This window comes from Canis lupus, chromosome 20 (assembly GCF_003254725.2).
Source record: "Canis lupus dingo isolate Sandy chromosome 20, ASM325472v2, whole genome shotgun sequence".
Taxonomy (NCBI): domain Eukaryota; kingdom Metazoa; phylum Chordata; class Mammalia; order Carnivora; family Canidae; genus Canis; species Canis lupus.
In genome coordinates this window covers 34,536,849-34,555,404 of record NC_064262.1, presented here as the reverse complement: position 1 = coordinate 34,555,404, position 18,556 = coordinate 34,536,849, and the positions used below count along the sequence as shown (strand labels likewise).

Sequence of the window (18,556 nt, the reverse complement as noted above, 5' to 3'; positions counted from 1 at the left end):
CGGGGGCCCGTGAGTGAATTATCATGTGAATTCTAACTTTGAAAAAATAATAAAGTATGCTATCAGAATTATTTTCTTCTTTCAATCCCCTTGCCTTCAAAGTGTGGGTTCTTTAGTAATGCCTTCATTGTATCTACTTTGAAAATTATATCATGCCTGCTATAGATTCAAGCAGAACGGAAAGACATATAGATGCTCCCAAGCACACACCCTAAAGATCTCTTTCTTCAGTGGCTTTTAAAGTACAACTCCAGGTTCAGAAACTTTTGCCTGGAGCAGCAATTTTTTGTTTCCAAAAGCTAAGCTTTAGTCTGACCTTCACAGGAATAACTCTTATGCACTGGTACCTCCTCAAATCTTTACCTTTAATAACACCTAAAATTGCAGATAAGTCAGCCTTAACAACTGTCTGAGGCTCAGTTTCCCTATCTATAAAACAAAAACACATAAACTTGCCCCTCCCAATCTTTAAGGTCAGTAGGAAGATCTAGCCTCAAGAATACTCAGGGAAGCATTCTGAGAAGCACTCAGGGCTCTGGCTGAGATGTGTAGTTGTTATTGTTGACTAACCTGATCATCTGCAGTGATTTGAAAAAAAAAACATATTAAAATGATGTCTCCAGTATATGGCCCAAGCTTCACCTCAAAGTAAGCCCAGAGGTCAGAATTAAAGATAAACAGAAGAAATGCAGGTTCTACAGAGCCAGCCCTGCCTCTTTCCCTAGAGCTGAGGCATACCTATGAACGCTTAAATCTCACTGGAGAGCACAGGAGGATGCATGCTACCTTTCCCTTATCAATTTATATTTCAGGGACCAAAAAGAGAAAATGGAATAATATATTAAAAATTGTCTGATCCTCCTTAGGAACCTCCTTTGAAATGAATTAAGAGATTACCATATTATTCTAGGAAGTTTCCTTTCTCCACCCCCCATCCCCTCAAACTTTGTCATTCCAGGACATTCAGGACTCTACCTCTAATAATAACAATGATTTCATTTGATAAATATGTTGCATTTCATTCTATAGGATATTCAGCCTTGGACAAACAAACATTCACTTTGCTGAGGACTATCTAAGAGCCTTTAATGGGGTGAAACCTGAAAACCCTTCAGAAAAGAATAATGAACCCCACTCTGTCCCCAGGGGGTAATTTAGTAGGTAGATTAGGCAACACTTGATTAAGGGCAAACCTCTCTTTTCCATAGAAATATATTGTGTTTGTATAGAGGGGCTGTATGAAGTGGAGGATTAGGTCACAAATCCTCAAGAAAAAGCAGAAGACATTTCTCAGAAGAAACATGTGAGTTACTGCACATTTGGAAAAACAAGTAATACTTTATTGGGAGGAAAGAAGAAAAACCCCACATACAACAGTTTTATTTACACAATTTCACTTTAGCTTCTTGGAACATTTCTAACAAATGGTTAGTTCCCAAATACATTGCACAGAATACCTTGTCATCCCTGACAGTCTGTGAGTTACTACAAAGAGTAACGACTCAACTCAAGGCTACCAGAACTGATTGTCAAATAAGATTTTCTGAGACTGCCTATAGGGAGCTGCTACAACAAAAGTCAGTTTTGGCTCGTGGGGGATTATAGTGTGAAAGAAAAACAAATGTCAACATAAATCCCCAAGGAAAGAAAGCACTTCTGTACTAAACCTCAGTCCTACCCTCCAACGTTCTGTGTCCTCCTCAGACTCGCAAATACTTGAGTATTTCTTATTGTCTGAAACCACGAACAGAGTCTGGAAATGTTGGATGTGGTTCAGTCCACATTTCAACAACATGATAGAATTTATTCACAATTTAATGGAAAGTCCCAACAATCTCTACCCATCAACATAGAAAATTGCAAGGCAAACAAAAACACCTTGCAGTGTTAAAAAAAATATTAAATTCTAATGAAAATTTGAACAAATGTGCGTTTTTCTTTAAAACTGTGTTCGATGACTTTTCCCATCTTCCCATATGTTGAACAAGATGGCTGAAATGGAGCCGCCCTAAGTCACTCTATGCTATACCAACCAAATGGCCATGAAAAACCAGGAGCTAAATAAACGTGTTTTGACAATGATGAATCTCTTAACTCTGCTGGTCAGGTTTCTTCTAATGGCAGTACTTAGAAGTGTACCATAACACATGAATATGGATCACAGTTAGAGTAACAATTTTAAGCTTAGGGAATTGAAAGAGAAATGAACTTAACTTAGTGACTTGGAGAGATGAACGTACAGATATGGGGCTTAAAAATTGTTGCATAAATCATTAAGTGTCTCTCTGCAAAGAAACAACTTCCCAATGCTTGGGAACTTCATAATGCACTTTATGTTTGCTGAAGGTTATGCATTTTTTTGAGGTTTATGTTGTTTGTTACACTTCCTCAGTAAGCTGACTCCAACTCTAATTGGAGAAGCAAAGTAAAGGAAGTCCCCTTGGAAAAAAGATATGGATATACAGACTCACACAAATTGAAAAATAAAATTGTCTTTTTCGCTTTCCTTATTTTTTAGAACTCTACTAAAAGGACAAGAATAAATGGGAACATTCATTTGCTTTTTAAACTGATCACACTTGGGTTTAACCACTGGCAGAGAAGAAACTTTACAGTTCCCTGGGAACCTATAATTTGGAAACGGAAGCACACAAGAACAGACTTTAGTTTTCAGGCAATAAATTGAAGAGAATTCTGCAGACATACAACAGAAAAAGAGCATAAAATATTGGCTTGTGCATTTCTTAGAATGTTAGTTCATTAACTCGATAACTGCACAGGGAAAAATGCAGCCAAAATCTACAAAGATGTCCAATGGGATTTCAAATTGGCATATTTACTCAGCAAGAAATAGCTAGAGGTTGGGAGTTGGGGGTGGGAAAGCATCCCATTCTGGTAATGCCGACTTAGTGTGAAGCTCCGGAAAGACACCTTGTTGAAAAATCTCCATGCAGCCTCTAATGGGACACACAGAAGCCCAAAGCCCCAAGGCCAGACATAAATATCATCCTCCATAATCTGTGTCCTGGAGAATAGTTCTACAGAATCATACCAAAAAATCATGATCTTTTACATTTACTTTTTACACACAGTTCAACATAAACTTGAAAAATGCTTTAATTTTTCTTCCTTATTGCCTAATCTGTTGTTTAATGCTTTATTGGAAACTTTCATTTACTGGTGTATGCTCTATATCTGTATTACTCATCAGTATAGAATCATTGCAAAGGATTTGTTGGATGATACTCCCAATGGTCACTGTCTTCTATGGTTAAATGGTCATTATCAGTCTCTCTGGGGGAAAGTTCTAGTAACTGAACCCCAAATAGATCAGGTACTGTGCTAGGTCCTGTCATAAAGCTCACCTTATTTAACCCTCCCAGGGAGGTAGAGATTGTGAATTCTCACTTATAGATGAAAAAGAGTAAGAGAGAGATTCCTTACCTTACTCAAAGTCCTGAGCTAATAATAATAAGGGCTGATATTTGAAGAGTAGACAGTTTAGCTCCATGGTTCTTTATTTTTCCTTTCCTGCTCTCTTTGTCAAATTCTCCAAAACATGCTTTAAGAGTTAAATCAAGAAGACTCTCTATTCTTATACATTGTGGATATTTCCTCTGAGAAACAATAATTCAATGTATTCGAGGTATTTTCAGACAAAAAAAGGACTCAGGGCAAATGCACTAAACTGCCCTTTCTCTTGGATGGGTCAAACTGAGCTAGCTAGGATGCTAGTCTCTTATATCATGTGAACCCAGTGGGACCAGAATGCAGGGCTGTACAATAGAGGCTACAAGCCAATGGTCAATTCATCTGCACATGTGCTTCCCTAGACCCAGAGTGTATTTAAAAACGCACCAAATCCATAGATTTCACATAAAAATTTATATTTTATGGCAATCAGAGGGTCCCCTCAATCTTAAGCCCACCTTTATGGCAGCTTTCAGTAAAAGCTTAGTAGTCTCAATTCCTTTTGATGAGCCATGGGCTCTTGAGTTCCTTACCACCCTCTATGATATCTGTAACTAAGGCCACTGCAGCTATAATTTTTCATTATGTTTATGTTACTGTTTTTTCTTATGTAGAGAAATATTTCTCCAAATCTTGCCTCTTTTGACAATTTGAATGATTAGTCTCAAGTCCTCACCCTTCCTTGTATCTGCCCCTTTAAAATGTTCTTTTCATGGGTAGAGTGTACTTCCCTAATCCCTGCTTATTTGCTCAGCCACGTGCCTTGCTTTGGCCAGTGAGGTGGGATGAAAATCACAGTGTTATTTTAAGTCTAGGTCTTATGAGACCTTGCAAGTTTTTGCTTACTCTCTTGTGCCTCTGTTACTGTCATCATAAGAGTTTCCCCTGGGTGACTCCCTTCAGCCTGAGTCTCAGAATAAACATATGTGGAAGGGAGATGCCTTAGAGACTCACAGACTTGCAGAAATAGGAATGCTCATTCAAACCCACCGTGGAGAAGCTGGGCCATTTAGTCAATCTGAAAAATCTGTGACAATAACTACTGATGCTTTAAAGCCACTGAGTTTTGGGATGATTTGCTACATAGCATTATTATGTCAATTGCTAACTGATACATCTCTACCAAAAATTTAGATTAAGACAGGCTGAAAGAATGAGACATCATAATTTTTTCTTACATGCAAACCTGTTTCTTATTTGTGCTAATAGCCTAGACCTTGAAGGCATCTGAGTTTGCAATTCTTGCCATAAAACTATAAACCTAAGAACTAAAGAAAGTGGGGTTTGTGAAATGTTTCTTAGCATGACTGTATATCTAGATTGGAGTGAAATGGCCCAGTTTTTGCCCATTGCTATTATGTCCTGGTTTGAATACATTCAACTTTGTCTCCAATTTTCATAACTAGTTGAATCTCTTCAATCTCTCTTTTATAACCTCATCCAACAGCTATTATTATTGCAGAAAATACTCTACCTGAGATTTTTCTGGATATGATACCTATTTGGTTGATCAAAATCAGTAAGTCATAATGTCCAACCCTTACAAAAAACTAGTATAGAATAATTCAAATTTAGTAGATGTCCATCCCACATCTACTAACCAATCAATCAACCAACCAACTGTCCAACTAACCAAAAAATGATCCCAGCTCACAGACACCTATTAAAAGGGTTAAGAAGCTAACTCATAAACAGGAAATACTTAAAACAACAGTAATATTAAAAAAATCAAGTGCCCCAAGAATGGAAAGTTCTGTCTTCAGAAGGCAGTAATTACTGCATCTGAGTACATCTGCTTAACAATCCAAGAAAGTGGGAGTTTCACTCTCTATTAACCTTAACCAGAGACATTTTCATCAAAATTAATTGTGATTACTTTTTATTGCATTTCAAATGCTATCCTTTATTTGGGGTGGTCAAGAATGCAACTAAGCAATTCCAGACCATTCTGTCTTTTATGAATAGGTCTATGAGGTAGTTATCAAGAGGCCCCTTATAAAAATATTGCTATGCAAAAAATTCATGAGTCAAAACAAGACATTAATTTCCATAACTAGATGTGTCCTTAGAAATGACTATATATAGCAAGTCTGATGCTCAACGCATATCAAGTAGAACTGTATAAATGCCCACACATATCATAGACAACAATTTCACAAAATGTTCCTTTTATCTTTTCCTTGTTATCATAATAATAATTAATCATTAATACTTATTGTGAGCATAACTTGTGCCAAGTAAAATTCTAAATTCTTTATAGGTATTGCCTTTAATTCTCAGAGCAACCCTGGAGTAGATACAATTATTATTATTCCCATTTCACAGATGAGGAAATTGAAATGAGGGAGAGTAAGTCACCTGCCCAAGAACATTCAGCTAGTAAATTCTGAAGCTTGGAATGAATGCTGGGCATTCTAGCTCCAGAGTCAGTTAAGGAAAGATGGTAACACTCACCTCATTGAAAACTACCACCACAATCAATTGGTCTGTAATGTTTTGTGCCCTGACTGTACTTTGCTCTACCTAGACTCTATACCTTTGCTGACAGTTTTCGTGCCTGGAGTGCCTTCACTACTGCTGAGTCCCTCTCATCTCAGACTCATTTAGCTGTCATCCTGTCTGCTCCATGAAGTCTCTCTGCCACTCCAGTTTTCTTGTCATCTTCTCTTAGAACTCTTCTCCAGAACTCACCATCCAAAGATGGTCAGATCTAAGTTTGAGTCCTGGCTCTGCCACTTACTAGCTAAGTAATTTTGGGCAAGTTATGTAACCTCTCAGAGCCTCCTCCTTCTTGTACATCAAATGAGATAATAGCTTGTCTATCCATTACCCATATGATGGCTGTAATGGATCTCTATGGTTTTACCATCCAGCATCCCTTCTAGTAACACACTCCTTTTTTTCTTGTGTGAGGTCACCTGTTACCACTCTCAGCCCATAGGATTCGGGTGTGGCTAACTGCTATCCCCTAGGCTCCAGGTGATCACATCCTGGCCTGGCCAATATATGCATTCATACAGGTCTGAACTTTTGCTAGAATCATCAGGAAAGAACCTCTCTCCTCTCCACGTATGACTGCACTCACAGTGGAGGCTGGATGCTGGTGGTCAGGTTTGGCATCACTGTGGACAGCTTTCCTAAGAATCAAGACAACAAGGAGCAGAGTGTACCTATGAGTAGGATGGAGACAGATCCCTAATGCCTGGACCTGAGTGTTGGAATATCTGAGTGTAGTCAGGCCTGAAGTCTACCATGGCCTTTTCAGTTAATTGATTTCCCTTTTTGCTTACTACAGATTAAATTGTGTTCCTATCAATTGCAATCAAGAGTCCCAACTAACTCAACTCATATTGGAATTAAATAGGTTCTGGAGCGCCTGGGTGCCTCTCAGTTAAGTGTCTGTCTTCAGCTCAGGTCATGATCCCGGGGTCCTGGGATCGAGTCCCACATTGGGCTCCCTGTTCAGTGAGGAGTCTGTTTCTCCCTCTTCCTCTGCCCCTCACCTCCAGTTATATACACACTCTTGCTCTCTCTCTCAAATAAATAAATAAATAAATAAAATCTTTTTTAAAAAAAGAATTAAATAGGTGCTGTAAAGTACATAGCCTAATACCCACCATACTGAAAAGTTCAATAAATGATAGCTACTACTGCAGTTGTTCCTCTACATTAGTTTCTTGAAGGCAGGGAGACCCAGAATCAGGTAGCTCTCTACTTTTTACTAGCATGTCACATCATAACTTTTCTGAGACTCCAATTTTACCAAATGTAAAATCACCAACATTGTGGTAAGAAACAAATGAGAATATATGCTTGGCAAGGCAATAAAATGTTCTACAAATTTTAGTTCTCATGATCTCACTCTGTAGGCTCCAATCTAACATCTCCTACGACTGGTGGGGAAACTAAGACCCAAATCCTAGGACAAGAACACTGAGAAAGCTGTGGATTCAAATAAGCTACCAGTCCATGCTAAGGGGTTGCCACGCCTGAACAAAGGACCTGATGGTACTACTGTGCTAACCAAATCAGACATGCATGCAAAGGGGCTTGACTGAAATCATTAAGGCACCTCCAAGACACAGAGACAAAAAGAAACTAATATTGACTAAGTAACTTCCATGTGCCATGCTCTGTGTAAGACATTTCCTTTTATTTCATACTCTAGAATAATTATTTATTTCTCTTTTGGTCAATTAAAAAGATGAACTGTGAGTACATATTGAAACTATCTAACTTCTTCTATCTCCAAGGAGGAAACCTAATATATAACTGGAGAAAGACACTAATTAATAAGCAAAATTTAACATGAACTCTGGCCAAGTTGAACTTGAACTGCTCTGTTTAAAGGCACACTGGAATAAATAAAGGAACTTCAAAGCAAATGCCCTGTTTTAGCTTGAATGTTTTATTGAGCACATGGGGAGAGCTCCTTTGCCAAAAATAGGGATGTTAATGAGGAAAAATTGGTGTTTTCAGTCAGCCAGTTGGTTTCTGAGATAGGTCTGTCCATTCAGTGATAACTATATTCCACAGAAAAGACAGAATAATGATGTCTCAGAGCCTCAGAGTTTTGAGTAAAACAAAACCAGTTTTGTAAACTATCTGAGATCAACTTAATGCATCCTTTTTCAAATAGCTTCTGTGATAATACACATATATTTCCTTTCTACTAACGCCAAAACCATTGAAATATAATTCTAAAAGGGGGATATGTCTACGTTTTAAGCTTTTTGCCAACTATATAAACACAGCCCTTACCTTTTCAAGTGAGGTATAAAAACCAATGGACTCTGTACAGCATTAAAGTTTCCACCATAATCAGCTCTTCTCGGGCACCATTCTGAAAATGATTCTCCACAGTTGTAAAGACCTTTTGGGTTCTCTAGGAGTACACTGTTAGTGCTGGACTCAGAGCTAAGGCAAGTCTCCCATTTCTGTGCATATTTTCTCACAGTAATGGGTACCTGTTAGAGAGAGTCAATCTCCAATTATTTAGGTTTTAAAAGGAGAAGCCTGAGCTCACCTGCAAGTGCTGTGAGTTGTCAGCCATGCTATCTTCTCGCCTGCGGACTTCTTCCAGTAACTGGGCATTTTTCTTCTTTTCCAACTGTTGATTGTGCTTGAGGTTGGCCACCTTCTTATTCTGATCCTTCATATGCCTGAGAAAAGTCAGCAGAGTGTGGTTAAATTCAACCACTGGAAGATCATATGTTATCTTAGAAATACTAAGTATAGAATATATTGATATGGATTCAGGAAAAGTTGAAACTTCAGAATATTCCATTAATTCAATCACAAGTATGCAGTGAGCAACCAATTAATGCCAAGTGCCAGGATGGCACTGGGGCTGCCATGGTGAATGAGATATGTATAGTCTTCAACCAACTCATGGAGCTTAAATGTCAGTGGGAGACACAGACCAGGACCAAGGAGACACTATTCAGGCTTCCTAAAGGAGAGGAAATAAATTGCATGCTGTGAAAGATGATGATGCACATTGCATTTCTGGACAGGCATGGGGTAGGAAGATGATTTTAGGCACAGTGGCCTGGAAACCACCCTAAGGAGGTGAGACAGTGGGTAAGACTCCAAGGAGCCAGCCAAGAATTGCCAGTGGAAGTGTCCCCCAAGAGGAGGGAACAGCAAGTAGAATTCCCAAGGTAAAAAATGACCAACTACTTCCAGGAACTGGAAGGCTGCCGAGAGGCTAGCCCAGGGAGAGAGGGAAGAGAACCCCCTCTTCCTGGGAACCTGGGACTGCAAAGGTAGGTGGGACTTAGGGAACACAAGGCCCCTGGTCTGTGACGGGGCATTTATTTTCTTCTAAGTGGTTGCTCTTATAATTATTATTATTCTTTTGGATCATGTTCCTATTCTGAGATCATAATCCATTACTTTGATTTTAAAATAACAATTACAAGGCTCCAATCAAATACATTGTCATCACTTAGCTCAAACAGAATAACACTTTGGCTAATCATCATGTTAAAGCCCTGGTGCTTGCAATAAAAGTTCTTAATGAATCTACAGGATGTCAAAGTGCAAAATCATAAAGTGATCAAGTGAGAAAAAGACTAAGGACAAAGGATGGGTTAAAAGAGTGGGGGGAGGTGTGCTAGGCTTAATGTGGACTATTTCACCAGCAGCGTTTAGCAAAACATTCCACAGATTTAGGCAACCATGTCCCTGGCAGCTGGTATAAATCTAATCTCACACATGAGAAGGCAAAAGGGCAGTACAGAGAGAGGGCTTGAGAGCACTGATTCCAAAAGAGGAAGACCTCAGAGTAGAATCTTTTGGGATCCTTCCTGAATCCTCCCAGCCCCTCCAGGCATTGCTAAGTCAGTCACTATCATGGAGTCCTGACTCCCAAAGCCAGTGAGAATCACTGCTCTCACGGAAACATGTACAAGATAAGAAATAGATGATATGCAGCAAACATGTCAAATTGAAACAATTGCTAATCAAATGGAAGCCACTCTGAAGAAGAAAAAACTTCTATTTCTAATCCTCATAAAATTATATACTCTGCTACTCCCTCTCTTTCCAAGAAAATAAAGTTCAAGAGAACTTATTAAGCTGAATGATCTTCTATCAGAAATCCTGCTGATGAAAATATTCTGAACATGTTGGTCCTTATGAAAACTTACAGTACTGGCTGAAGCAGTGATTTAACAATTCCTGGTGACACTTATTAACAGGAATGTGGTGAGAGAGAACAGCCATCTACTTGGTCAACATTTAGATTGGATAATTTTTGTCTGACATTTCCTTGTTTTTACCCAATACAGTAATACACACATATAAAACTACCAACTCAAGTCTACATGCGAATCTTCTTTTAGAAAATTACCTTTTGGTTACTACAAAGATATTGAGAACAACTTCTCGCTTCCTAATTGAACAAGGATATAGTATTTCCAAAACTCATACTAACCAAAGGCAAGCACACTTTCCAGCTCAGGAAATAAGGTCCATGCCCAAAAATAGCATGTGATGGAGAGGTCAGTGTTATTAGTGATTAAGTAGAGGACATTTTTATAAAGAAATGCTTTTTATAACTTTGAAGCAGACACTTACACAAAACCAACTACTAAACATTTTTTTTCTCCAAGCACCACTGAAAAAGAAAATAGATTATTATTGCAAATATCATTTGCATAAAGAACTCCCACAAAGTTCTTGGTGCAGTATGAACATACATAGATCTTACTTTCAGGGATACTGCAGTGTTTTTTACAATCCAAAAATTATAAAATAAACCTCAAATTCCATGCATCCCGTAAAGCTTCTCTGAATTAAGAATGAGTGGCTAGGAATAATGAAAAACTGAAGTCCGGACATTGTGACAGAGGCCTATTCTCAGTATTCTCCAACCATTCCTTCAAGTGTTGCCTGACATAGGACGCATGATTGGAAAAGAAAAGCTGGGATTTGAATGGCACTGCTTAGAACTGCCAATTAGGTGGATGCAGAGCAAGGTGATGAAAATGATCATTTTGTCTTTGTACACATGAATATCAATAGATACCTAGAAAGTATACATACTCCCTTACAGGAGTGCTAGGTTTTCAAATATAATTCTAGCAGCAGAAATATATTTCCTTCTTCTAGTAAAAGCTTACTTGAAAGCCAAAAAAAGACAAGGATTGTACTGGCAAAGGTAGGAAAGAGGTAAGGGGTAGGAGAGACAGGTAAAGAAGTCATGAAATTTAAAAATATGAGATCCCCTGATCAAGAGAAAATACCCCCACAGAAGCTCACTAGACACTTCTTGAAGGAATGGTCACTGTGATTTTTGCTAGTAATAACTTCATCTCCAGGAATAAAATCTCTGGTGATCTATCACTCCCTGCCTCTCCTCCCACCTGCAGAAGTAAACCACATGCATAAATAAATGGGGCTAACTCAGAACAGCTCTCAATGGTACTAAACTCAGGAAAGTAGAACCCCTGGGGGTGCAGAATGCAAAGCCCTCTGGCAACATGGCCTCAAAAGAGAGTATCATTGATAACCATTTCCCAAATTCCCACCCACTAGGCAACTCAGATTCTAAAGCTCTGCCAGAAAAAGACCTGCTCCATGTTCATAAATAAAGTTGACTTGGGGCAAACTTTTTTCTCCAGGAAAACAAAAATTTTAAGAAGGCCATTATGGAGGGAGGCAGATGGAGATTAGCTGGAGAGTAGAGTGGCAAGGTCAGTTTTCATCATTCAATTTAAATTGGCTAGTTGCATAAAGCAAGTCATGTCACTTTTCAAAACTCAGCCATCATTAAGGAACTTCGATTAAATAAAAAAATTCCATTAGATATCAAGATCAACGATGGCATCTATATTAGGAATGAATGTCAGGACAGAATCCTGCTATTCACTAGAACAGTCTATCAAATTAAAATTAAAATTAGAAAATGTTCCCTAATTTGCTGATTGAGAGATTATTAGGCTTTGGGGCCTCTACAATTATATAGCTGGGAGGGAGTGTGGAGCAGGGAGTACATATGTTTCTCTAAGTGCATGTGTATATTGTATATACAGGAGAAAATCAAAACTTCTCTCTTTTTTTTTTTAAATCTCAGCAGAAAAAGATGCCACTTTTTACCTATCTGCTCTCAAAAACGTTAAAAGATTCATAATCTCCATTGTGAGAGAAGGCCAGAATCTAAATCTCTTATATGCAGTCAGAAAGAATATAATTGACAAAAATTGGTTGCAAAATTATAAACCGATTTGGCAGTATCCACCAAAGTGTCCATACCTTTTGCCCAAGCAAATACACTTCTAGGAAAGTAGCCTAAAAAAATGCTTGCAGCATATGCATGAATATTTATATACAAAATTTTCACTACAGCACTATCAAAGTGAAAATTTGGTAACTGCCAAATTCTCCATCAGAAGGAGACTGGCTGAAGAAATCAACTGCATGCATACTCTGATACTACAAGCTAGCTAAGAAGATTAAGGCAAAACATGGAAAGCCCTTCAAGACATATCATTAATTGAAAAAGAAAGCAGGTAGCAGAATAATATATATATGTCTGATCTTATTTATGTTAAAATATTAAAGCCTGTCCTTGCATGGAGCCTGCTTCTCTCTCTGCCTGTGTCTCTGCCTCTCTCTCTCTCTCTCTCTCTATGTCTCTCATGAATAAATAAATAAAATCTTAAAAATATATATTAAAGTCTGTTTGGATACACACACACACACACACACACACACACACACACACACACATCCTATTGAAATGGAAACTGATGGAAACCTCACACCAGTCTGTAAACAGTGGTTACCACTGAGGAAGGGAATGAATAAGGGAAGAAGGGGGAGTTTTCATGTGATACTGTATGCATTTGTGTGTCTGTGCAAGTGAGGTATAAATATATACAAGAAAATGCACAGATATTAAGTGTAAATATCAATGATTTTGACCAATTAAAATATAGACCATTGCCACCACCCAGGCACATGTCCCTGTCCCCTGACAGGAAGTAATTGTTAACCCAACTTTTTATCTCCATGGATTTGTTTTATCTATTCTTGCATTTCATATACATGGAATCACATAGTACATGCCCTTTTATGTCTGATTTCTTTGACTCAGTATAAAGTTTTTGAGACTCATTTATATTGTTCTTAAGTTCTATCTTATTGCTGAAGTCAAGTGGTATTCCATTATATGAATATACTACAGCTTGATTAGTCTGTTTTATATTTGGGCCGTTTCCAATTTTTTACTGTTAAGAATAAGGTAATGTAAGACAAAATCAGAGAGGGAGACAAGCCATAATAGGCTCTTAACTATGAGAAACAAACTAAGGGTGGGTGGAAGGGAGGTTAGATGGGGGAACAGAGTAACTGGGTGGTGGGCATTAGGAGGGCACGTGATATAATGAACACTGGGTGTTATATGCAACTGATGAATTACTAAACTCTACCTCTGAAATTAATAATATACTATATGTTAATTAAGTGAATTCAAATAAAATAAAATTAGAAAAAAGAATAAGGTTGCAATGAACATTCTTGTATCAATATTTTAATGGATATCTGTTTTCTTATATCTTGGTTAAATAACCAGATGTAGGTACAACCGGGAGTGTAAATGGTATAACCCCCATGGAAAACAATTACAGGTTATAAGAATCTTCCAGGAACCACTGAAGGATAGAAAATAGTGGCATAAACTCCGGAGCCAGGCTCCTTGGGCTCTATCGGAAGTCCACCATTTTCTATCTGTATGATCATGGGCAAGTTTCTTAACATCTCTGTACCTCAGCTTCTTCATATATAAAATGGAAATGATTCTGTCTAATCCATAGGGTTATTATGAAGAGTTGATATATTAGTACAAGTAAAATGCCTAGAATAGATTCCAGCATGTTCCCTCTCTGTTTCATTCTTAGCTCACAATATAAATGTGATCATGTAGTATATAATGTTATGAATACGTATTTAGTGTCTTGCTTCCCACACCAGCAGCAGGTATTCAAAATGCCTCAAACAATGGACTTTGGAATGCATTATCAAACCCTTTGTGTCGCATATTTAGCTTCCAGTATGCTTTTCTTAATAATAAGATGAGTTGCATTCCATTAGTCCATCCTAATGGAAGTGTTGCAAGAAGGTCACGACAAGCATGGGTAAGTGAGCTGGGATCCTACAGTGACCGCACAAGTAGATGGGTCACACACACAAAATGGAAGCTGACAATGAGTATTGCGTGCAGAATTTCCAATAATAAAGGTTTTTACTTTTAACCACTGGGATGATTTCACTTTTTTAAGGCTTGTAAATACCATTCAGTATTCCAGCATACCTATAAATTGTAGAAAGCTGCATAACTATTCTAAAGATACTTTTATAGCACATACAAGTGTGCTAAGTGTCACAAGCATGGTATTTCTTCCTGCAAGAGAAAATATCTGGCCAGCTGTGGTTACTTGAATCCAGCTCTCCTCTCAGCAAAGAGCAATAAGTAGGGCCAAAGTCTCAGGACTTAGCTCCAACACAATTTAGGATTTAATTCTACCCCAAACTCTCTTCTAGAGCCCATATGCACTCTCCTTGCTTTCAACTGTTTATTTTTCCACCCAAGCTGGGAAAACCTAGCAAGCAAGTCACACAGCAGAAACTAGTCACAATCAGCAAGAGAAGGGTTTGTTTTTCTTGTAGATACTTCACTCTGGTGAAGTTCTGAAGGGCTGGCTACCTTTATTCTCCACTATTCTGGCCCTGAAGAACCTCCTCCCCCTATAGAGCATCATACTAAATATAAATGGAACCCAATGGCTGAAAGCCTAGGCTGAAGAGTAGATGGGGGCTCCTCCTATGGAATACCTCAGGGAGAAAGCCAGGTGTTCTCTGATGCCCCTTGTCCTCCTCCCAATGCATTTAATAGGACTGGCATGCACCCACAGGAAACTCAAAGGGAAATAGGAAAAGGCTGGCCTGTTCTTCACCCACCTCAGGACTTTATATTCAATAGAGGGGCACCTAATAACAAGACACTCTGCCTGGAGAGCAGACCATACACACAAGGGTCACATAACTAACAAGCCTGGCTCCCATTTACTATTCATCAAATACATTTCTTATTGCTTGGCCTTTCATCTATGTCTGGTGACCCAGAGAGCACAGACTGGTCATGTAGGTCTGAAAATGATAGCCCAGGAATGATTATTTTTCTCATTGTTAAGCAATAAATGTATTGTAATATTGTACATCCCCTCACTGTAGACTGGACTATATGCTCAGGTTTCTCAGCCCATATGGTCAAAGTTGGCAGCAGGAGTTCACCACCAGGAGAACCGAAAACAGGGTCCCTTGTCATCTCGACCTGCCTGGTAAGGGTCCTCTACTGTAGTACACCATGGCTCCACCTATCCTTTGGTGCTTTGATGCCCTGCTAAAAGCTGACAGTACAGAAAGGCAGATAAGGAAACAGAGTGGACAGACCCCTTCTCTCTCTCACTCCTACTACCACAACACCTCAAGTCACCATCAATTTCTGCCTGGTCCATGATACTTTTCTCTCCTCACCAAGCTCCTGCTCCTGCTCTGCTGCCCGTTTTAAGCCACTCTCCACACAGCAGCAAGAATGAGTGTTTCAGAACAAGTGAATTCATGTGCTTGTTGGTGTATAACTCTCCAAGAGTTTTCCATTTCCTAGAGAAGAGAGTTGTACATCTGTGGACCTCAGCAGCTGCCTCCCAAACCATTTTCACCTTTACCCCCAAAATCCAAAATCCAGTCTTCTTTCTTTCCTCTCTGTCTGCCCACCCACCCCTTTCCTCTCACAGACACTGCTCCTTCTACATGACTGACTTTGACCTTTCAGGTCTCAGCTTAAATGTCACCTCTTCAAAGGTAGCTTTTCTGGGCATCAAATCAAACAATACCCCCTCCCTCTCACCAAAACTGCTATGGCCACATCCATGCACTTTCTCCATTGCACACACCACAACTTGTAATGATATCTTTATTTGCATTTTTAATTGATTACAGGCTATTGCACCACCAGATAGGCATTACTGCCAGAACAGGGCCCAATCTTGGAGTATTCACAAGACTGAAGGAAAAACTTCTAACCACATCCTCTCTGGCCCACACTACATCACCTCCGAGTTGTGTGAGGATGCCAGCTCCAACTGGTCCCCCTAATTCAATCTCCGCAGGACAGGGGACAAACTGTCTGGTACACAAACAGCATCATATTTCTCTGCTGCTTAGAACTTCTCACTGGATTTCCACTACCTGAGGAAAAGGCCATGCTTCTTCCCTTTACTCCTACCAGGTCTACCTCTTGCCTCTCAAAGTCTTATCTCAACCTACTCCCCACAGTCACACTGGCCTTCCATTTGCACCCTCAATACACCAAATCCTGCCACCCTGAGGGCCCTTGCACAGTGCTTTCCTCTTCTAGAAAGCTCTTCACCACACTCCCATCTCAGCCCTTTCATCACAGACAATTCACATGCATCCCTCTTAGGACATTGTCCTAGAAGTCTTGGTTAATCTAGAAAGTTGGATCCCCATGTTATAAAAACCCAAATTATGCTGTGCTTGAAACACATTTCTGATCCTTTAATTTCCTCCTTGTTCTGCTATAAGCACCCCCTGTACAGTGATCACAATATCTGTTCTCTAAGAATTAAGCACAATGCCTACTCCCACTATTACCAATAGATTTCTGCTGAATTGAATTTAATTCTAAAACCTGCTGCTGTTTAGTCAAAAGATGAAACAGTCCCCTTTGTGTTGACTAGGTGTTTTGTGTGAACCCATAAATCTATTTAGGAATATGTATTTAGGGATTTACAGGAGTTAAGATTGCCCTCTTATATTTGTTTTAAGAAAGGCACTTTCTATTAAAGAAGAATTCAATCTTATATAAAGAATATGGCTTATTGTCAATGAAATGGTACCAGTCAAAGTAAAAAGGAGTAAGACTGGATTGCTGATGAATACAACTGGGTATTACTAGCTGGTGCCAGCACAATAACAACTCAGAGTTCTCATTCCTATAAAAGTCTTTTTTTTTTTTTTTTTTTAATTCAGACAGAGAGAGAGAGAGAGGCAGAGACACAGGCAGAGGGAGAAGCAGGCTCCATGCAGGAAGCCTGACGTGGGACTCGATCCTGGGTCTTCAGGATCACACCCTGGGCTGCAGGCGGCGATAAACCGCTGCACCACTGGGGCTGCCCTATAAAGGTCATTTTTAATATTACACTGAATATCTATAAGATGGCACCTAAAAGAAACCCAGGATCACTTTCCTAATTTAACTCATATTCAATAGATGGTTTTTAAAGTCTACATGGTTCACAGTAGACTGATATTTTCTCATCTATGCTGCTGAGAAAGCTTTCTGACATCTAAAAACAAGGATCAGCAAACTTCTTCTATAAAGGTATAGCTAGTAAATATCTTAGGCTTTGGGAATCATATGGTCTCTGCAGAAATTATTCAACTTTGCCTCAACTTTGTCATTGCACCATGAAAGCCTAAGCATGCTACAAAAATGTGCATGGCTGTGTTCCAATAAAACCTTATTTACATGAACAGGTGGGCAGGCTGGATTTGGCCCATAGGCCAGAGTTTCCTGAATGCTGGTCTAGACACATTCTAATACTGCTATGTAGCAATGATAACTACAGACAGCAAATGTTCACATCACATGATGTGCTCTAAGCATCTTACGTTTATTAGCTCACTTAATTCTCACAACAACCCTATAAGGAAGGTCCTTTGATTATTTTGCCTACCAATGAGGAAACTGCCAAAAGTTACAGCACAAGTGAGTGCAGAGGCAGGATTCTCAGTCTGGCTCCAGCGGCCACACCCAAGCCATTAACCTCTGTCCTGTGCCACCTAACTGTGGAGAATATTGCATAGCTCCTTCATACCACTCTCACTTTCTCTTCTCCCATGCTTACCTAGAAAGGTCTAGGGAACAGCAATGAAAATTCTCAGGATATAATCTCTGTAGCCCAGTCCTTTAAGGCACACCACTCCAAACTTTATAGGGTGCCCTGAGCAGCAACTCAGTTGGCTATTAGAGAACTAGATACAACATGAGGTAATTACCCAAGAATATTGGCTGTCCACCAGGGGAGCCTTGGAATGGAAGGTGGGAGCTTAACAGCTTCAAACTTCATGGTGGCAGCCACAGTTACTGAAATGAAGATCCAGCTATGAAGCAGAACACAAAACCAACAAGGACGCCATGCAATTTCCCTATTAATTTCCGTTCTCTGAACCCGTTAACCTCAATGTGACCACTTTTTGAACAAATTATGTGGTTTTATGGGTGAATCTACACGGAGAAATATTTAACGTATTTCATATCCTGGAACTTCACTGCATCATAATGAGTTTGGCTCTTCTTCCTGTACAGACAGATTTAATCACAGACAAAGGACTTGGAGATGATAAAATAAGTGAAGATAAAAATAAGTAGACACTCAACAAAAAGGGAAAGTAAGAGAAAAACAAAAGGGCAAGAGCAGGTAACAGATCTTAGGACAGAACTTCTAAAAATGTGGGGGCAAACCCAAGGCAGGGCTAAGACATAAGATTAAAA

At 39.2% G+C, this 18,556-nt stretch overlaps 1 protein-coding gene across 19 annotated transcripts in view; it reads right to left on the bottom strand.

Moving 5' to 3' along the window:
* Positions 1–18,556, bottom strand: part of ERC2 (ELKS/RAB6-interacting/CAST family member 2) — a 904,872-nt gene that overhangs the window by 412,738 nt on the left and 473,578 nt on the right. For all 19 annotated transcript variants that reach the window (XR_007404126.1, XR_007404127.1, XM_049097733.1 and 16 more), the window contains one exon: positions 8,498–8,633. Coding sequence is in view for 17 of the 19 variants with exons in the window: in XM_049097733.1 (XP_048953690.1) it covers positions 8,498–8,633 (136 nt within the window). In the remaining 2 variants the exon portion in view is untranslated. The remainder of the gene's footprint in view (positions 1–8,497; positions 8,634–18,556) is intronic.